The sequence below is a fragment of the Mandrillus leucophaeus genome, unplaced genomic scaffold (assembly GCF_000951045.1).
Source record: "Mandrillus leucophaeus isolate KB7577 unplaced genomic scaffold, Mleu.le_1.0 Scaffold1504, whole genome shotgun sequence".
Classification (NCBI taxonomy): domain Eukaryota; kingdom Metazoa; phylum Chordata; class Mammalia; order Primates; family Cercopithecidae; genus Mandrillus; species Mandrillus leucophaeus.
In genome coordinates this window covers 228,808-251,259 of record NW_012101482.1, presented here as the reverse complement: position 1 = coordinate 251,259, position 22,452 = coordinate 228,808, and the positions used below count along the sequence as shown (strand labels likewise).

At 37.2% G+C, this 22,452-nt stretch overlaps 2 protein-coding genes across 5 annotated transcripts in view; one reads left to right on the top strand and one right to left on the bottom strand.

Moving 5' to 3' along the window:
• Nucleotides 1-18,820, top strand: part of ATP10D (ATPase, class V, type 10D) — a 109,264-nt gene extending 90,444 nt beyond the window's left edge. The window contains exons 19-23 of the mRNA XM_011975033.1: nucleotides 2,753-2,953; nucleotides 6,411-6,491; nucleotides 7,979-8,083; nucleotides 12,957-13,144; nucleotides 16,980-18,820. Coding sequence (XP_011830423.1) covers nucleotides 2,753-2,953; nucleotides 6,411-6,491; nucleotides 7,979-8,083; nucleotides 12,957-13,144; nucleotides 16,980-17,310 — 906 coding nt within the window. The 3' untranslated portion in view covers nucleotides 17,311-18,820. The remainder of the gene's footprint in view (nucleotides 1-2,752; nucleotides 2,954-6,410; nucleotides 6,492-7,978; nucleotides 8,084-12,956; nucleotides 13,145-16,979) is intronic.
• Nucleotides 18,821-21,233: 2,413 nt separating this feature from the next.
• The window catches only part of CORIN (corin, serine peptidase), a 222,459-nt gene continuing 221,240 nt past the window's right edge, over nucleotides 21,234-22,452 (bottom strand). For 2 of the 4 annotated variants that reach the window (XM_011975028.1, XM_011975030.1), the window contains one exon: nucleotides 21,474-21,656. In XM_011975028.1, coding sequence (XP_011830418.1) covers nucleotides 21,474-21,656 — 183 coding nt within the window. Of the gene's footprint in view, nucleotides 21,657-22,452 lie in introns of all 4 variants that reach the window. The other 2 variants (XM_011975031.1, XM_011975029.1) reach the window with 2 other exon arrangements.

Sequence of the window (22,452 nt, the reverse complement as noted above, 5' to 3'; positions counted from 1 at the left end):
GCTAAACAATGCATATTTTATATGCTATGCAAAGGGCTTGGACCAGAAGCCATTAGAGCAGCTTGTCTTTCTGAGACCATGGTTCTTGGATGTTGGACAACCTTTGAGGTCCCAATGAAGACTATGGATTCATTCCCCCAGAATAGTGTCCCAAACCACAAACCATACATTTTTAGAAACTGGGCATGATCCATGTCCGTAGACACTAGACTAAGAAAATCTATTCTGGCCAGGTACGTTGGTTCACGCCTGTGATCCCAGCACTTTGGGAGGCTGAGGCGGGTAGATCACGAGGTCAAGAGATCAGGAAATTGAAAATCTATTCTAGGGATTGTGGCCCTTGTCCTGAGGTTCTAGTGTATCTATGATGACAATATTTTTTTTTAATGAGACATTTTACAGATCATGACTACTTTCTTGTTTGTGTGTTTGATTTTTGAGACAGGATCTCATTCTGTCCCTCAGAGTGGAGTGCAGTGGCATGATCTCAGCTCACTGCAACCTCTGCCTCCCGAGTTCAAGCTATCCTCCAACCTCAGCCTCCTGAGAAGCTGGGACTAAAGGCATGCCACACCATACTTAGCTAATATCTGGGTTTTTTTTTTTTTTTTTTGGTAGAGATAGGATTTCACCATGTTGGCCAGGATGGTCTCCAAGTGATCTGCCCGCCTTGGCCTCCCAGAGTGCTGGGATTACAGGCATAAGCCACTGCATCCGGCTGATGATGACCATTTTCTAACTTGATCTTAATACTAAGCCCTAAGGTAGTATAATTCTCATTTTACAGAGCAGGAAATAATAATTCAGGGAGGTTAGGGAAATGACCTAAAGGCAAAGAATCAACTGGAAGTATCCCCCAGCCTTGAAACAAAACTCCCTCTAAGTCCAGTATCCTTTCCTGTGGCCTGCCCTGCTTGAGAGCACAGAGCTTTTTATAGTGAACTTAGTTTGTCTGAGACAAAATACTGCAGGAAACCACGTAGAATCCCTGTGCCTGGCCTCTAGGGTCACCAACTATCCTGGTTTCCCTGAGAGTGTTCCGGTTTTAGCACTGGGAATCCCAAAGCCTGGGAAATCCCTCAGTCCCAAGAAAACTGGGATGGTTGACCACTCTGCTGGCACCATTCCATTTCACCACTATGTATTTATCAACCCAGAAGGCAAGAAAATGGACGTTTGTGCTGTGTCTACTCCATGTCTGTGCCAGGCACTGGGCTAGACTCTCTTCATCTAGTGTTGAATCCTTCAATTTGAATACTGGTTCTGCTACTTACTAGCCACATGGCTTTGGACAAGTTTCTTAGTCTCTCTGTGCCCCAGTATCTTAGTTCAGGCTGCTGTAACAAAGTGCCACAGACAGGTGGCTTGTAAACAACATTTCTTCCCCACCATTCTGGAGGCTGGAAATCCAGATGAGGGTACTAGAATGGTCAGGTTCTGGTGCGGGTTTTCTTCCAGATTGTAGATTTCTCATTATATCCTTACATAAAAAGAGATGAGATGATGAGAGCTCTCTGGGGTCTCTTTTATAAAGAAACTGATTCCATTCATGAGGCCTCCGATGTCATGGCCTAATCACCTCCCAAAGGTACCACCTCATAACATTGTCACAGTGGGGATAGTGCTCTGCGATCTCAAGCAGGGCAGACCACAGGAAAGGACATTGGACTTAGATAGAGGGAGTTTTGTTTCAAGAGGATTTCATATACATTTTGGGAGGATACAAACATTCAGTTAATTACACTCAGTTTCCTGATCTGTAAAATGGGAACAACAATCTAATTCCCAAGTTGTTATGATGATTAAATGAATTATTCACAAAGCACTTAGAACAGAGCTAGCACCACATATGTTTATTGCAGCACTATTCACAATAGCAAAGACTTGGAATCAACCCAAATGTCCATCAGTGACAGATTGGATCAAGAAAATGTGGCACATATACACCATGGAATACTATGCAGCCATAAAAAAGGATGAGTTTGTGTCCTTTGTAGGGACATGGATGCAGCTGGAAACCATCATTCTTAGCAAACTATCACAAGAACAGAAAACCAAACACCGCATGTTCTCACTTATAGGTGGGAACTGAACAATGAGATCACTTGGACTCAGGAAGGGGAACATCACACACCGGGGCCTATCATGGGGAGGGGGGAGGGGGGAGGGATTGCATTGGGAGTTATACCTGATGTAAATGACGAGTTGATGGGTGCAGCACACCAACATGGCACAAGTATACATATGTAACAAACCTGCACGTTATGCACATGTACCCTACAACTTAAAGTATAATAATAATAAATAAATAAATAAATAAATAAAATAAAGTCTACTTTAAAAAAAAAAAAATCTGGAAAGATACAAACAGATATTTATAGTGCTCTAGCGGGGATGGAATTGTAGATATTTGTTTTTTGTTTTATGTATGTGTTTCCCACAATGAAATGTATTGTTTATATAATTAGCAAAAATATAAGAAACTTTGCTTGGGGGACAAAAAAAAAAAAAAATAGGTGATGACCATTTCACACATAGGGGTGTGTGTGTGTGTGTGTGTGTGTACATACATGTGCACATTTTAATAAAATATTTACCAAAAAAAGCTGCAAGGTAAATTGTGGTCCTCTCTTATATAAGAAAACTGCAGAGAGGCTGAGGTCACCAAGCTCAAAATGGCAGCATTTGGAATGTGTAATCATAGCACCCATTACTGATTCTAAGATCTGAATGTCCTTCTTTGTGTCTCTAGGCCTATGTGAACCTCCTTTTCTGGTACCAGTTCTTTTGTGGATTTTCAGGAACATCTATGACTGATTACTGGGTTTTGATCTTCTTCAACCTCCTCTTCACATCTGCCCCTCCCGTCATTTACGGTGTTTTGGAGAAAGACGTGTCTGCAGAGACCCTCATGCAACTGCCTGAACTTTACAAAAGTGGTCAGAAATCAGAGGTAGGTGTTAAAGCAAGAGTGCTTGGATGGATCCATATCCATTGTAAAAGCCAGTGTGTTTTCTTAATTAGCCAAATATTGCAGTCCACTCAGAACTGTTTGAAATATCTGATTGTTTTGAAAGATCTCTACTCATGTGGCAGATATTAACTTACTTGCCCTTGAGGTAAATACAGATTAATCTATGAAGGGCCTTATGTACTTATAAGAAGAAATCTAAAGTTTGATCTTACAACCAATAATATCTAACATTTACTAAACCCCATTGCCATCTATTGTGCTAACTACTTAACATCGCCTGTCTGATTTATCTTCATGAAAACACATTGAGACAGAACCTAGTGTTGGTCCCATTCTAAGATGAAGAATCTGAACCTCGAAGGGGTTAAGTAATTTTTCAAGAAATCCCACCACTAAAAAGTGGTTCGGTATATGTTAGAAAGAATAGGTTATGTTTACTCTCAGTTTAAATTCTGGTTCTGCGGTATGTGATGTTGGTAAATTTTTTAACTTGCCTGTGCTGCAGGTTCTTTATGGGAATGATGTGAGGATTAAGGAAGATAATACAGGTACAGTTTCCAGCCATAGTAAGCTCTCAATGTTGTCATTTTTACCCTCCGGAATTAACCAGAAATTTGAGGAAATCCCAAATTTAAAATAATGCATTTATTTTCATCAGTCTAACTATTCTGACTTAAAATGCCTTTCTGGAATGGAGAGTCATTTAGTGTCCTTACACTACCTAGAACAACCGACAGAGAAATCACAGATTCAGCTTTCAGGAAAGAAGGGGTCCTTATAATCCTTTAATATCATCCAATCCATTCAGACCAAGGAACTACATGGGTTTTCCTAAAGGAGTCCAGTCTGACTTCAAGTTCAAGCCAGGATGCAAGAACATGTGATTGATGTCAGTGAAGCTTGTCCCACTCCCCAGGCATAATTGAAATTCCAAATCCATTGAGGAAAGGAGGGTTGAGGGAGATTTTCAATCAAAGTTTTTATAGCCCGTATTTTAAAAGCCCATTTGTATGGACTAAAGATTGTTATTGGTCCTTATCCTTGAGATAAATGAGATTATTGTTTCCTGTTGTTGAATCCTTTCACCAATCCTTTGTACACATTGTTCTAGTTAACTGGCCAGTTATATAAAACATGATCATGGTAGGCAGATTTTCCCAGCATGTAGCTATTGATAAAAGGTAACTGATTTCATTGACTTTACCTTCTAAAATTTGTGCTTTCTTTGAACTTGGTCTCCAACAAAATTATGTTTTATGCTTGGATCGTTTTCCTGTGTTCAGTGTCATTAAATATTCTCTCCAGGGCTACAGAATCTCTCTCCTCTAAAGATGAGTCTGGAAGTCTGCAATCAGAAGCTTCCCTTCCACGAAGCCTCACCCCCATGTCTTGTCACCCACACAGTCTTTTTTTTTTTTTTTTTTTTCTGGCTTTGGCTTCATGTCCAGACTTTCCCCTTTCAGTTTCCAGTGGACCCCGTGAGTTAATCCCTCCAGCCTCTCATTTATCTTAATCATGATCCTTCTCTCTTTACTTTGGTAAGTCCTATTCCTCATGTGACCGTGGAAAATTGTATTTCTTTCATTTTACTCTAGGTTCTTTGAGCAACCTCTATTTCCCCAGATGCATGAAGTTATATTTTAACTTATCTCTAAATGGTTCTCTCTTGTCCAGTGGCATTTTGCTTGCCCCTCTGTCTCTGGCACATTCTCTTCTACCATTGGATTGGGGTTCTGCTGAGATTGTATGGACATTTGGATAAAGAAAGGTAGGCAGAATATCCCTCATATCCAATGAGGAAATAATAGAAGAAGATATAGAGAAAAGTGGACTGGAAGCAATGAATCTTCATTGCTTTGATTTTCCAGAGGACGAAGGGATACAAAGGGATAGATGTAAAAATTCCAAGTATATTATTTTAAAGAATGGAAGAACATATATGGAGAATTTGTATATTTATAAAGTTTTGTTCTTTAAGAGACAGTGTAACGTTTTCAAGGAAGCTTCAGCCTCTGCATTTGGAGGAAAACAAGACTGAGAACATGTTAGGAAAAGACTAGCTCAGGGATGTGACACATGTTTTTCCAATTTTGTTCATGGCAGATATCACTAATAAATGATAGCACTCTTTCCTGCTGGATCTGAATTCAGCCTCAGAATCCTTCACACAGCCCCAGAATCCAACTTCAGAGTTGGCTCTTGTTTGAAAAGTCATTTTCAATCATTTGACTATTTTTTTCTTTTTTTTTTTTTTTTGTCTCTTATGTTTTCTTTTTTCTCTAAGATTTGTGTAGGAAGCAGTTTACTACATGAAAACTTGTATACGAATACTTTATTAACCTGATAAGTATTTGTTGGGCACCTGGTATGTACAAGACACTGTTTTAGTCACTTGAATAAAAGAGTCAGCGTTCTACTCTATGATGCTTGCATTCCACTGACAAAACTAGAAAATTTATTAAACAGATACAATTATTCCTGATGGTGATGAGATACTTCTCAGGTTTCCATGGTAGTAAGCGCCTGAGTGGGCACAACTTTTAGACTGGCTTGGTGTGCCTGTATGAGGAAGAGATATTTGAGCTAGGATACAAGTAATAAGGAACTGCTCATGTAGGAGGTCCAGGACAAGAATTCCTGGCAGAGAGAACAGCACAGGTAAATCCCTGAGGAAAGAATGGATCTGGCACATTTGAGGAAAAGAATGAAGGTCCATACTGCAGAATCAAAATGGCAAGAAGTAACCTGGAGAACTATTCAGTGAGCAAACCAGGTAGGACCTTATAGGTCATGAGAAGAAACTTAGATTGTGTTGGAAATGCAGTGGGAAGTCATTGGAGGGAGTGGAAGGAGTCAATTTGATTAATTAGAGAGATGACATAACCTGGTTTACATTTTTTTAAGTCCATTTCCAATTTGCCTTAAGAAAATGGAAAAATTCCATTTTTCTAAATGGGAAATGGGTTTAAGACCATCTGGCTGATTTGGGAAGATTGGATTGAGAAGAGGGGAGGAAGCAAAGAGGGTGGTTAGATGGCTATCCAGCCATTCAGAGACAGTTGATAGTGAATTGGAATGAAAGGAGTAATTTAGAGAAAGAGGAATGGATAGAGTTGGAGAAGTTTTGGAACGGTACTTTCTGATCAGTAGGAAAGGAGAAGTTAGTACTACTGGCTGTATTTCAGCTAGATTTAAAATTTATCCTGTAATAAAGGCAACATGAGTTGAATAAACATCCCTTCAAGGATTTTTTTCATCATGTTTACTTGTGAACCCATCACATTCAGTTACCCTTATCTTTACCTCTGTTGAAAAACACCACCTGAAGAAATGAAGCTTTCTCTCAGAGAAATAAATGTAAGTACTGGCTTGTGTTGTTTCTTTTCTTGGACCCTTGTTAATCTTACTCCCTCCCCGTTATCTGCTTCATTTCTAGGCATACTTACCCCATACCTTCTGGATCACCTTATTGGATGCTTTTTATCAAAGCCTGGTCTGCTTCTTTGTGCCTTATTTTGTGAGTCTTTGTTAACTCAGTATATTTGTTATTAATGAATCAATGATGCTTCTTTGTACTATGCCACCAATATCAGCATAAAGGAGGGTGGATTGCTCATATAATCAAGTTGATTATAAACTGACTAAAGTATAATCTTCCCAAAAATATATGTTAGGTAATGGATTAAATTTAGATAGACATACCTAGTTTGAGTCCTCTTAGGCCTCTTGTTAACCCTGTACTGCTTAAAAATTTTTATCAATGACTTGAACAAAATTGGATGTCTGGCTATATAATTAGATTAGTCAAAAATCAGACAGGCTGGGTACAGTGGCTCACACCTGTAATCTCAGCATTTTGGGAGGCCAAGGCAGGTGGATTGCTTGAGTTGAGGAGTTTGAAACCATCCTGTGCAACACAGTGAGGCCACCATCTCTACAAAAAATTTAAAAATTAGGTGAGTGTAGTGGTGTGGACCTGTGGCCCCAGGTATTTGGGAGGCTGAGGTTGGAGGATCGCTTGAGCCCAGGAGGTCTAGGCTGCAGTGAACTCAGTGAACTGTGATCGTACCACTGCACTCCAGCCTAGATAACAGACTGAGACCCTGTCTAAAAAAAATCAGAGAGGAAATGCCAGAATATGACAGCTTTTATTAGTGAGTGCTGGGCTAATTCTACTCGAATGATATTCAGAGCATTAAATTTAACATTCTATAAGTAGTGTCTCTAAAACTATAAAATCTGTTTTACAGGTAAAGAATGGAGGAAATGTAACAAAGCAAAGAATGTATAAACTTTAATTTTAAAAAATTTAGGCTAACACCAAGCACAAAGCAGCATTGTATAGCTGCTCATCCACATATACCCCTCTCCTAAAGAAAACACCTCTATCATGGGTGGTGTTAATAGAAGCACAGTGTTAAGAATGAAAAAGATTATCATTTCTAAATTAACAATTTTTATTCTTTATTCAAATGAAATCATTTGAATTAGCCTTGCTACAGTTTTCTGGCTATACTGCACTTCAGGAGAAATATAAACAAGGCAGTCTGAAGTATATTCAGAAGAGAATGAAGATGATGGTGAAACATGAGAAAATTGTGTCATTAGAGGAATAGTTTAAGGACTTGAAGACATATAGGAAAGGAGGGTATATTTTCCTCGGAAAGATAGTCATAATAGCTGCCTCAAAGATTTGTAGCTCTGTTAAATAGAACAAATTTCTCTATACCTTAAAAAGCTAGCAGTGTGAGTAAAAGGTTCCAGGAGGATCAATTATAATTCAGAATAAAGAGGAATTCTAGTTGAAAAAAATTGAAGATTAGATGCCCTGTCTGGGAGAGAGTCAGTCTCTTATTTGTGAAAATGTTCAAGTTTATTTCAAATGGCCAGTTCATAGGGACCTTGTAGAAGGGACTCAAGCCTTGGTTGAATTGTAGATAAAGTGATGTTACCCACACCAAGTTGCACAACTATCCAGGATCATCTAATGGCCTCTCTTTCTAGACCTACCAGGGCTCAGATATTGACATCTTTGCATTTGGAAACCCCCTGAACACAGCTGCTCTGTTCATCATTCTCCTCCATCTGATCATTGAAAGCAAGAGTTTGGTGAGTGGTTTTCTCGCCTCTGAAGTAGCCTAAAATCTTTTATGCTTGGGGATATGTCTTCTATTAGCAGTGACCCTGAAGATAAGTGGTAATGAGAAGAGTAATGAATCTATGGGAGAAGGGTGATCACAGCTACTCTGGGTGATCACTGAATGCCATTATGCCGAGATTGATGTGTAGCTGGGGAAAGTGGAAAACACCTGCCTTGCTCCCTTTGGTAGTATCAGTGGTGGAGGGTTCATGGAGATGTGAGACAGACTGGAGGGATACTTAACCTTCATTCTTCAAGACCAAGCTGATTACTTTCAGTGAAAATGGAAAAAAGGTGTTGTATCATAATCCTGGTACAGTGACTTTAGGGATGATTTTATGCCTTCCTCATAATAAAAAAAAAAAATCTTTTTTTGGCTCCCCTTTGGGTAAAACCCTTCAGTGGTTTCCCATTGTACTTGGAATAAAATATGAAAGCCCTAAGATGGTGTGGTGATGCTGTACTTCTCTCTCCAACCTCATTTCCACATATCCATGGGCTGGAACCATCTTATCCCTCTTTCAGTTTCTTCAATACATTGAACTGATTACCACGTCAGGATCTTGGCACTTAATTTATCTTTTAATGGAGGTAATTTTCATTCCCTCTTGCATCCCTGCACTTTACCCAACTTAAATGTTACTTAGATTTCATCAAAAATATAATTTCCCCCATAGCCTTTCCCTAACCACCCATTCTCTGATACCATTCTCTTTCTTTTACTCATAACTCTAATCATAATTTATAATTATTTATTTAATTATGTGATTATCTGAGGCCAAGTGCAGTAACTCACACCTGCAATTCCAGAGCTTTGGGAGGCTGAGGAGGGAGGATCACATGAAGCTAAGAATTCAAGACCAGCCTAGGCAACATAGTGAGACCCTGTCTCCACAAAAAATAACGAAACTAACTGTGTGTCATGGCACATGCCAGCAGTCTTAGCTACTTGGGAGACTGAGAAGGAGGCTCACTTGAGCCCAACAGTGAGCTCTGCAGTAAGCTATGATCATGCCACTGCACTCCAGCTTGGGAAACAGAGAGAAACCCTGTCTCTAAAAACAAACAAAAAAAATGTGATTACCTTATTCATGTTTATCTTCCACATTAGACTATGCTCTCTGTGAGGGCAGGGTTCATACCTATTTTGTTCACCACTGCATACAGTGTTAAGGACAAGACTGGCACACAGCAGGTGCTCAAAAAATATTTGAATGGATAAATAAATGATTAAATATTCAGTTTTGGGGTTATGTTTACCATCCTGATAATATATGAATTTTAAATAGGAAATAGCTGAATAAGGTTATAGTTTAAAATATATGCAGTTATATTACAAAATTATTTATAACAATTTCTAAAGTAGGGCTGATTATTTTGGACATTATTTGCTTTGCTTATAATCTATAACAAAATCTTACAAGCTAAAATGTAGTAAAAGGTTAATATCTGCAAATACCAGATGGGTAGAGTAAAGGAAATTCTAGAACTGAAATATTTGGGATTGTTTTTATACCTATTCAATTTTTAAGACATTGCATTGGTACTTTTGGTGGCCACCTGAGAAAATGCCAAAGGTTCTGACATTTATTAGTGTTCCAGAGGATTTAACACATAAAGTGTATCAGTTTGGATTCACTGATTATGAGCAACATCATCTGAATAACCTGAGCAAATAGAAAAATTATTTAAAAAATATAATGAAGAACCATGATAGAACAAAATAAAGAAAAGCAAAAATATCTGAGAAACCAGAGTGACTCTGGAGATGTACAGAGCAAAAACTAATGGACAGACTTGTCAGGATGGTCCTCTGGTCTGAACTGGCTCCATTCATTTTCTTTCTGCTCTTGCCCCATTGTGCTCCAAGTCTATTATATTGTGATAGAATCCTATTTCCCTAGCTTCAGTCACAGGCTTTGACTATGGGAGGAATATTTTGCCGAGGCTGCACACAATGTTGGGTGTCCTCACCAAGAAGGGGAGTGAAAGCTAGAGTCAAAGATAAACAGAGACTGCTGTTGAAAGGATGCATCATTCAAGAATTGTTTCTTATGCTGGAGGATGCATGGCTAGAAATCCTGGCCCTGCAGATCTCTTGTCAATAAAAGTCAGCCACTCTGAAAGTATCAAACTCTTTCCCTTCATGCTCTTATTCACCATCTCATTGCCACCTCCCACTTCCCTTGTTGGTTTTTACCCAGTATTCTTTGACTTTCACTTCTTTGTATCAATTCACTTAAATGTATAAACTCTATGAAGTCTCTATCTCACTTGCCAAAAGCATGTTTTTGTTGTTGTTGTTGTTGTTGTTGTTGTTGAGAGGGAGTCTTGCTCTATCGCCCAGGCTGGAGTGCAGTGGTGTGATCTCGGCTCACTGCAAGCTCCACCTCCTGGGTTCATGCTATTCTCCTGCCTCAGACTCCCGAGTAGCTGGGACTGCAGGTGCCCGCCCCCACGCCTGGCTAATTTTGTTTTTGCATTTTTAGTAGAGACGGGGTTTCACCATGTTAGCCAGGATGGTCTCGATCGCCTGACCTCGTGGTCCACCCGTCTCAGCCTCTCAAAGTGTTGAGATTACAGGCGTGAGCCACTGCGCCTGGCCAAAGCATGTTGTAAGAGATAAAAAATTGGAGCAATATGGCTCAAATAGAAGGAAAGACATTTGAGAAAGAAAAAAAAAAAGGAATTACTGTTTTAGCAGCATAAAGATCTTAATCCAGGAGTTAGCTAACATTTTTCTAGTTGTTTGTACATTTTATTAAAAAATAAGCAGTCTGTGTGACTCTTGTGAAGATATCTGCCATGGGGAAATACCTTGCAAGATTAGGAGAGAAAAGAAGAAAATCTAACTTATTTGAAAATTATAGCCCTAGAAAATAAAAGAGATTAATAAAAGCAGTGTTTCCCTAAAAAGCACGATATGTGCTAGCAATAGTACACACCATGATTTTAGGTAATACTGCATACTGCACTAAATAACACTAAATACTACATACTTCTGATTATATCAAAGAGATATCTCATTTGATGCTATTATGTTTTATCACAGTAATTCTTGCTAATTTATCTTTATAATAAAGATTAATCAAACCCCAGACTCAGCTCTTTTATAACAGAGAATGTTAATATTATGAAGTTGGTGCCAAAAAAACGCAATTATTTTTGCACCGACCTCATACATTTAAAGTAGGCATACACTTTTCTTCATTTTTTAATTTAAATTTCTTTTTTTATTTCTAAAATTTTTGCAGGTGCATAGTAGCTGTATATATTTATGATGTACATGAGATATTTTTACAGGGATGCAATGTGAAATAAGTACATCATGGAGAATGGGATATCCATCCCTTCAAGAATTTATCCTTTGAGTTACAAACAATCCAAATAGATCCTTTATTTTAAAATATACAATTATTATTGACTATAGTCATCCCATTATGCTATCAAATAGTGGGTCTTAGTCATCCTTTCTATTTTTCTTTTGTACCCATTAACCATCCCCACCTCCCCTGATACCTCCACTACCCTTCCCAGGCTCTGATAACCATCCTTCTACTCTCTATGTCCCTGAGTTCAATTGATTTGATTTTTAGATCCCACAAATAAGTGAGAACATGCAGTATTTGTCTTTCTGTGCCTGCCTTATTTCATTTAACGTAATGACCTCTAGTTCCATCCATGTTGTTGTAAGTGATAGAATCTCATTCTTTTTTACGGCTGAATAGTACTCCATCATGTAGATATACCACAGTTTCTTTATCTATTCATCTGTTGATGAACACTTAGGTTGCTTCCAAATCTTGGCTATTATAAACAGTGCTGCAGCAAACATAGGAGTGCAGATATCTCTTTGATATACTGATTTCCTTTCTTTTGGGTGTACAACCAGCAGTGGGATTGCTGGATCATACAGTAGCTCAATTTTTAGTTTTTTGAGGAACCTCCAAACTGTTCTCCATAGTGGTTGTACTAATTTACATTCCCATCAACCATGTACAGGGGTTCCCTTGTCTCCACATCCTAACCAGTGTCTGTGGGATGATATCTCATTGTACTTTTCTTTCTAGATAAAGTTACTTAATTAGTGAGCCAATGTTAAGAAAAATCATATTGCAAGATATACATGAATATGAAAGTAGCTAGGCTGTGGTATGACACGCAGACATTTATTTCTTGCTCATATAAAGTTGGCTGATAGTCCAGACAGCTCTAGAAGCAACTGTCCTCTGAGAGAACTTCTTGGTCAGTATGGAAGGAAGGAGACAGCATGGAAAACTGCAGACCAGCTCTTACATGCTTCTAACCTGAAAGTTTTACATACCCCTTGTAATCACATTTTATTAGTCAAAGCAAGACATATGGCCATGCTTAATTTCAAGAGAGTGTGGAAATATCATCCATCTGAATGCTTACTCAGGGAACAGAATGACAGTATTCATGAGCAACAGTACTGTCTAACACCTATTTGAATGGCTTAAGTTTGAGGTTCACTGGGTTAAGGTATTACATTAACAAGGAAACAGACCAATGAGTAACTATATGAAAAAAATTAAGGAGAAAATCCAGACACCTCTTGGTGCATGGATAGTATAGAATAAACTAGTCAACAGAATTCCCTTTTGGCATTTGAGTTAGTTTTACAGAATTCAAACAGTGAGGTAACTCTTTCACAAAAGATACTCCTATCTCTCTGATATCTTATATTTTGTTTGTTAAGGTTTGTTACACCATTCATCCAGTGCTTAGATGTGTTGTCTCTTTAATGGAGCAGATTTGTCCAGGTGGCAATACCGTATCAGTGAGAGAGCATTCATTTCCTCTGTTCGTCTTGTCTTACAGACTTGGATTCACATGCTGGTCATCACTGGTAGCATCTTGTCTTATTTTTTATTTGCCATAGTTTTTGGAGCCATGTGTGTAACTTGCAACCCACCATCCAACCCCTACTGGATTATGCAGGAGCACATGCTGGATCCTGTATTCTATTTAGTTTGTATCCTCACAACGTGCATTGCTCTTCTGCCCAGGTATGGTATTTATTTTATCATTGAGAGAATAAATGGAATCATAGGCTAGGAATCCTTCAAGTAACTACTAAGAATGGTTGGCAGGACATCCTGTTTAGTAGTGAGAAAGTCAATTTGTGTCCTAGTTAAAATATTGGTTTTAACTGTTTTATCAGAGAACATAAGTGGCTTAAGCAAACCGAGAGATTGATTTATCTCTCATGAAAAAGTTTATCTGGTTGACAGTTTACAGGGATAGGGTAGCTTTGCTTCACAGAATTATCTAAGGACCTAGATCCTTTCCTCTGTCTTTTTACTTTGCTATCTCCCAATGGTCAGCTCCTTGTGTGGGTCCATTTCGTGCTGCCACAGTGGAATACCACAGGTAACTTATAAACAGAAATTTATTGGTTCACAGTTTTGGAGGCTGAAAAGTCTAACGTCAGGCCACCAGAAGATTTGATGATTCCGATTCCAGGATGTCACCTTGAACACTGCACCTTCAGATGGTGGAAGGGCAAAGAGGCAAAAGGGGATTGAACTCGCCCTTTTATAATGGCATTAATCTCACTCATGAGGGCTCTGCCTTATCACCCCTTAAAGGTCCTGTCTCTTAATATTGTAAAAACAGCCGCTAAATTTCAACATGAGTTTTGGAGGGAATTCCAACAATAGCAGCCCTCATCTGCATGACTGAAGATGACTCCGCAGCTGATCCCCAACCCTGCTTGCCCCTGTATACAGGAATGGGAAAGTAGAGGGCAAGCAGCTTTGTTTTTGTATTTTTGTTTGTTTGTTTGTTTGTTTTTCTTGTAGTGGCATGAACCTACATATGTACATTGTAACTAAGTGGCTAAAATCTTGGAGTTTCTAAAAGGAAGAAAGGGAGAATGGGTATTGAGGGACAAGTAGCAATCTCTACTACAGTCTGTAAACACTGAATACTTTTCAACTTTCCTCCCTTATCTGAGTTCAGTTATTCCCCCAATTCTAGTTTAATCTGATTTATAATATTGTATGGGATGGAAATGACTAAGAAGAATACATGGGTTTTTAATATATAGATAGATTCTTGGAACTCAGAACTCATTGTCTCTGCAGTTTCACAACATCTGTTTAGCTGAAAAGATTACAACAAATAGTTGTTCTCCTTTTTTAAACATAAATGAGAGTCATAGTGGTGAGTTCATGTTATTCTATAACAGTGTCAACAAACTGTGGCAAACAGGCCAAATTTGGCCTACTGTCTGATTTTGTAAATAAAACCATACTCATTTACATATGATCTATGGCTTCTTTTGCTATACAACAGCAGAACTGAATAGTTCCAACAAAGTTTGTCTGGCTTGCAATGCCTAAAATATTACTATCCAACCCTTTACAGAAAGAGTTTGCCCGCTCTAATCTGTAACTGTATCATACGGCACAACGGACACAATCCTTTCTTGCTGATGAATGTCTCTTCTAGAAATGCATAAGAAAACCCATCTGAGTTACTCAGTGGTACTTATATATAACAATATCACTGTGAAACTAAGATACTTCTGTAGTGCTCATTGCTATTGCCAGCTTCCAGATTAAAAACTGACAAGACGAACTTATAGAATTTCTGAAAAAACAATTACTTTAAGGTTTTGGCTTTAAAAATTCTGGGCCTTTAACAGTATAGTTCTAGTATTTTTGTGGTATACTTAAAAAATGACTCCCTAAAATATTTCCATGTCCTAATCTCTGTAACCTGTAAATTTAATCTTATGTGGCAAGAAAAGAACTTTGCATAAATGATTACATTATGGATCTTGAGACAAAGAGATTACTCTGAATTATCCAGGTGGATCCTAAATGTAACCACAAGTGTCCTTATAAGAAAAGAGGCAGAGGGAGATTTGACACAGAAGAGGAGAAGGCACTATGCCTATGGGATCATGGATTCCTTAGCCACAAGCCAAGAAATGTCATAAGCCACCAGAAGCTGGAGGAGGCAAGGAATAGATGCTCTTCTAGAGGGTCCAGAGGGAGCACGCCCTTTCCAATACCTTGATTCTGGCCCAGTGAAGCTAATTTCATATTTTTTGCCTTGAAAACATTGAGAGAATGATTTTTGTAATTCTAAGCTACCAAGTTTGTAATAATGTGGTATAGCAGTCATAGGAAACTAATACAGATTTGGGTACCCAGAATAGGTTTCTGCTATAACAAATGCAGAAAACTATGGAAGTGGCTTTGAAATTGGATAATGGGCAGAGGTGGGGAGAATTTTGAGGCACATAATAGCAAAATCCTGTTAGACTTCCTTACCCAGGCTCTTGGTAGAAATATGGACATTAAAGTTGTAATTAGTGATCTTGATAGCTACATTTACTTATTAGTTCCAATATTTTATTTTAGATTTTCCACATATACAGTAATGCCATTAGCAAATAATGACCATTGTGTTTCTTTCTTTCCAATATGTAAGCACTTGATTTTTCTTATTGACCTGGCTGGGGAAACTTGTCTTGTTTCTGATCCCAGAAGGAAAGGTTTCCATATTTCCCTATTAATTATGATGTTTTATATAGAATTTTATGACTATACCATTAACCAGATTAAAGAAGTTCCATTCTATTCCTTATTTTCACATTTAAAAAAATATAAATTTTTATATTAATTGAGATAAGATTTTCTTTTTTTATACTGTTAGTGTAGTAAATTACATTAATTGCTTTTATAATATGAAAACAATCCTGCATTACTGAAAAATTAAGTTACTGCTGGTGAGGTTTCAGAAGAAAATGAAGAAGTCAGAGAAAGCCTGTATCATCAGATGTAGAGAATACATATATCATCATACACAGAAAGTTGCTAGAAATATGAATTTTCAAGTACACTGATGAGGACTCAGAAGAAAATGAGGAACATGCTTTGGGAATTTGAGGGAAGTGGATCTTTCGAATACTGGCAGGAAAATTAGCTAACTTGTGTTCTACAGTAATATAGAAAGCAGAATTTGTAAGCAGTGAAGTTGGATATTTGACTGAGGAGGTTTCTAAGCAAAGTATTGAAGGTGTGTCCTGATTTACTGCTTATAGTACAATGTGAGAGGAAAGATACTGAAGGGAAAACTGCTAAGCCACAAGGAACTTGGTTTAGGAAATTCTCAGGCTATCCAGATTGCAAAAGTTGCTAAAGTTAGGAGATTGACTGTTAGGAGTATGCTCTGGAGAGAAGTTTGAGAGCATAGCTGGACAACCTTTCTGCTAGTGCTGAAGAGATTAGTTATGTGATTCCTAGATCTCCTCAACCATTGTAGTAGTAACCAGAAAAAGAAATGAGGTTATACAGGAAAGATCTGTGGTGGTACCTCTTATCTAGTGGCATAAATCCCAGTGACATACATAGGAGAGTCACAAGACTTTTGAGAACATTATGCCAGAAGAAACACTGCCAGTTTAGTCTAGGAAGGGACACGTTTGTGGTACTTTGTTACAATAGCCATAGGAAACTGATACAAATAGCATTTTTAACACTTACTGTGTGTCAACACTCTGCCTGCTTTGTATGTATTGTCTCATTTAACCTAACATTAAGCCTATGTAGCAACTATTTATATCTCTACTTTTATAGATGTTATTTATTTTTGTTTTTTAATAAACACTTACATGACAATTACTGTTTTCTAAGTGCTTTACAAATATTAATTTATTTAATATTGTTTTATCTCCATTTTATACTAGAGTTCAGTTACCCTCCCCCTTTATTTCAGGAGCCAAGTGGCCACCAGACCCTTTTACTTTTTTAATTGGTTAGTATTCGGGGGGTTTTCCATAATGCATTTGAGGTGAATTTAATTCTAATGATGTTTCTTGTCACCTAGGTTTGTATACAGAGTTCTTCAGGGATCCCTGTTTCCATCTCCAATTCTGAGAGCTAAGCACTTTGACAGACTAACTCCAGAGGAGAGGACTGAAGCTCTCAAGAAGTGGAGAGGGGCTGGAAAGATGAATCAAGTGACGTCAAACTATGCTAACCAATCAGCTGACAAGTCAGGAAGAAGACCCAAGCCTGGCCCTTCTACTGTATTTGCAATGAAGTCAGCAACTTCCTGTGCTGTTGAGCAAGGAAACTTATCTCTGTATGAAACTGCTTTCGATCAAGGCTACTCTGAAACTAAGGCCTTTGAGATGGCTGGACCCTGCAAAGATTAAGAAAGCTAGACACCCTCCCTGGAGTTGCAAGTATTCTTTCAAGGTTGGAAGAGGGATTTTGAAGAGATATCTCTCCAAGCAAGAATGACTAGTTTTTCCATAAGGGACATGAGCATTTTACTAGGCTTGGAAGAGCTGACAGGATGACCATTATTGTATGTTTGTATATACATTTGTAATAGAGGGCTAGAGTTTGACCTAGACAGAGTTTAAGGAAGTGAAATATTTAATTCAGAACCAAATGCTTTTGTAAAACTTTTTGGATTTTGTAAAAGCATTTTCATTCTCTTAGAAATTCAAATATTTTCAAGGGGAGTCATTTGAGATATATTTATTTTACTAGGAGATCTTATATTCTAGAGAAATGCTTTAAATGGTCAGGCTCCAATCTGAATTTTTTTATTAAGAAAAAAGTAGTTTTTAATGAATTGGTTAGGACTCAGAGGAAATACGGAAAACACGTAGATGGTTAATTTACAGGTAAAAATCCCAAGAGCCTTTTAAACAACAAGGTACCTAAAATAGGGTATAATTATACTGCTTAAAATACAATTAGTGTCTATGAATAGCTTTTTATTTTCTGTGGGAAGATGCTTTAGGTCTTCTGACTGAAGATGTAGGCATATCTCTCTGCTCATTTCAGTGTTTTCCTGAGGTGGAGCCTTCATTGGAAAGGGGAAAGAGGGATTCTAGGGTTTCATCAGGGACCAGGAATGCATTCCTCTCTCAGGTTCCAATCAAGAGAAGACCTTTTATGAGATCTGCTTCTGTATAGATGTTGTCAGTTAGGAAACTGAAGCCATAGATCAGGCAGACAAACAGCCCATTGGGCAATTTCCTGTATTTTAAAACTGACAATAGCCTGATTTAAGTGATACAATCAATTTCAAAACAATCTTCCAGAGGCCACTTGAAGGTTCATAGTTTTTACAATACCCTGAGACTTTTCAGGTGTTGGAGCCTCTAAAATATGAGATATAAACTGAAACTAATACAGGTTGTTCTCTGGAGGTGTCTATGAGGTTCTTAGAAAAATTTGGTTTTAAAATACATTTGAGGACAGGAATGTCTATAGCAAGTTTACTGCTATTGCAAATCATGTATGCTGGCTTTAGTTGCTACAAACAGACTACTTTATGTTAAGTAAGGCCAGGTGCTACTATAAAATCATATATTCCTGTTGAAGTTCTTTTGAAATCCTTTCTCTATTTATTATATTTGAAAGTTGTCAGCCACCAATCATCCAGAATTTCCTTCCTGAATCTCCATGCTCATATGCAACGTCTACATCAAGGTCTTCTTAATGACTGTTATTCTCAGGGTTTAGTTTTCTACCTTCTGCCTACTATTTTGGTCTAACATTTTTGTAGCCTTCTGTTTTTCTTGCAAATAGTCTTTTACATAAGCTGATTTCTAGAACTTTCAAAATCTCACATAGTTAATGGAAGTTGCTTTCTGTTTTCTTATGACTGTTTTTATAAATAAACTATTTCATAAATAATGTATACTGAAAAATCATCATCACTCTTATAAACATTTGCCAAATCCAACTGTAATTAGTACCAGAACTTAGAAGGAAAGTCACAAAGCATGCCTTTTACCAGAATATTGCTTTTGCCTTATATGGAAAATCACTGATGTCATATCATTTATTATCCTCGCAGCAGTTGGCATTCATTCCCTGAGATCGTCGTCTCCTGATAAACAATAATTTAGAGGTATGTTCACTTGTAAATAAAAAGGTTAGCATCTAAGGACAAAGAATGAGCCAAAAACACTAAGGAAAAAGATCAATTTTCAGAATTGAATTATCTGTACATATGAATAGAGGAAAATACTGAGTGCTAATGTGATAGGGTCACAATCTTGTATCCACAATTCCAAAACCTCCAAACCTCTAAAAACTGAAATATTTTTATAAATTAGGCCTAAATTCTATGCCCTGAACAAATGTAAAGCTATTTATGTACTTAATGTAATCATTCATATACTTTGCTACAAATATATTATTTCATTACTGAGTGCTAAACTGTATTTCCTTTTAAAATTTGGAAAATTTTGAATTCTAAAACACATTTAGACCTTAACCTAAAGAGGCTGGGATCTGTATGAAGCTTTTAAAGGGTCACGTTTACAAGTCAATAACTCTTTTACATAAAGTTACCCAAGCTGATGTGATCTGGTGTCCAGTGTACTTCGCCAAATTTGGGGGGACCAAGTATTATATCATTGCTGTCAGTAGATAAGAAAATTGATTAATAGCATACATTTTGGGATATAATCTTATACAAAGGATTTATAAAATAATTGTATTGGGTTCCCAAAAGGTACTCTAGACATTAAAGATCTGTGTGCCCTTACCAGGACTAAAGTTCCCACTGGACACTCAATGGGTACTGTGAGACTATTAGCAACCTCTAATTTCAGACCAGTCAAGGAGCCACTGAGCCTCTAAAATGAAACAGCATGAACCTGTGAGAGTGAGATATAAGGGAGGTGAACTGTGATTGGTAAACAGGCTGCCAGCATGCTGTTAGAGACAGAAACAATTTCTTAGAACTTGCCACCCATATCCATAAAAAAAAGGTGATTAGACCATTTTATTTGTATTAAGAATTATTTAAAATAAGTATAATATGTGTATTTCACTGAGCCTAAGTTGAGCAAGGCTAAAAGTTGATACATTAAATATGTACCTACAACTATAACAAAACTGACAAATGTTCTTGAACTTTCACAAAATTGTGACCACAATTCAGTTGCTAGATTTCACACTCTCCTTAGCTTTATACAAACTGCAGGACAGGAAATGAATAATATAGAAATTGCTAAAACAACTTTTTGAATTTCAAATATGTTTACGCATAGAAAAGATACAAAAAGACATGTATAAAATTGCACGTAGTATCTATTTGGAATGCTGAGGCAGTCCAGGTTGCTGGTGGAGGTTAGTAGGGAATCCTAGTTGTTTAAAAGGCAAAATGGATGCCTAATTAAATTAAGTATATACGAAGATTTGTGTTTTAAAGCTTTTTAGTGGGGAAAAATACTTTTTACCACTAATTGCTTCAGAAATTGAGTTGTGTAAAGTGGCCTAGAGCTAAAAGTCATTTCTAAAATTTTAATTACCGAGAAGAAACCAGATATTAAACATCTTTTGAGGAAAGTTGCAAAATGTTTTACTGCATGCAAAGTTTTTCTGTGCTCTAAAATATGCTTTTTATGACTTTGTTGGTATGGATGAACACAAGAAAACTGAAAAGTAAATTTAATTAAGTGAGGGATGCAAATTAATTTTCTTTTTAAAAAATTGCATCTCTCATCTAAATTCTCCTTTGCAAAGTTTAATATCCAGTTCTTTGCCACATAAGTAAAACAAAATATTGTCCATAAATATTGATCTAGTTGTTGCAATCTCAATCAGCCAACTGATATATCCTGAACAAACCCAGCTATGAGGAAAGTTCTATAGAGACTCTTCCATAAAATTAGAATCTTGATATACATCCAGAATGGTATCCTATAAAGTCAAGTGTTAATATTGATATCTAAATAACTCTGCATTCAATATGTCTTGCTACCTAAATGGATGATATTGGTCTTTTATCACTGTCTTTCATCAGTTCTCAGAATGATGCAAACATTAGAAGGGTAATAGTAAATCCTTCAAATGTGTAAATTATCTTGGCTTTTAATAAATCAAAAGCAAGTCTCCAATGTTAACACTGAAATTTACCACTATGCACTGAGCTTGAGAAACAAAAACTAGCAGAGATAGTCAGCCTAAATCTCTATGTCTTTTTTTGTGATAGGATAAAAGAGAACATTCCATAACCTGTTACTGTAGCACCTGCATGATTTTCAATCTCTCCAGAGTTGATAATTTTGTGCTGCAGTCATGCTTAGGCCTGGCAAAAGAACAAAGTATGCTTGGCTTTGCTTTTGTAAAGTCTTTCATTGAACTTGAAATAAGAGAAAAATGAAGGTAAAAAAATAAGTTGAATAAAATTAGTCCAAAACAAACATGCAAATTTGCAGTGCACGGTTGAGCATTTCTGCCCGTGAAAAGTGCTTCTGTACAGCTCTCTGCAGGAAGCTCTTCACAGTCAAGAAGGTCATTTTCTTTTAGTGTAGCTGGCAAAAGTCTCTGATCATCCTTATAATTAGTTTAGGAGAAAAGTCTGGATGTAAATCTGTCTTTTAATCCATTCAACGAAATATGACACATTACTATAAACGCCAGGCCCCAGGACTTTGGAAAAGCAGACGGAGCCCCATGAAGTTAATCCAAATAATGTCCACTGTCCTCCAGGCTTCTCACAAACAAGAGGCCCACCGCTGTCGCCCTGCAATGAGTAGCAATGGGAGTTAGTAACTGGCATTTCAGGGCCGTAATGTGTGTCCATGCTATCCCAAGGATACAATAAAGCTAAACCCAGATTAACCAACTTGGAAAGCTTCAACAAAGCTGACCTTGTCAGCCTGTGAAGGAATTGTGCTTTCCGCTGTAAAAATAGAACTTTCAAATAAACATCTTAAACTCTGATCATTAAAAAGGTAGAGTGGCTTGGGAAGAAATTGTATTTTTTTCCCCCAGAAAATTAAAAGACCTTTTTCAGGCATTTTCTGCACTTACAAAAATATATCATAAAGCTTTTAAAAAGTATCAGAACTAATTACTTCAAAATTGACCTCATTCTAATTTCAGTTTAACTTATGACTGTGGAAACTACCCAAAATGGAATAAAATCCCCCCCACACACAGTACTACAAACATATTCTAAAATATCTATTTTCAAGAATCTGGCTTTGTGAATGAATACATTAAGTATAACACAATTTGGGGTCCCTTACTACACTTCTTAATAGTTCTGAAGACTTTTAAATTTGGCATAGTTGAATACAAAATAGGACCACTTAAAATTATTTATAATGAATATTTCATTAATAGCCTGTATTTTATTTCATATATATAGGGATTTTCATTCATGATATTTAAGGATTCCAGTTGAATTATATTCAGTTTTTCCCCCAAATATAGTTAACAATAAAATGCTATGGCATTAGTAATAGCAATATTTGCTACATCTGAAAACAAAGGTATATTCTGCACTGCCTCGAAAAAGAAGAGCTGATACCATG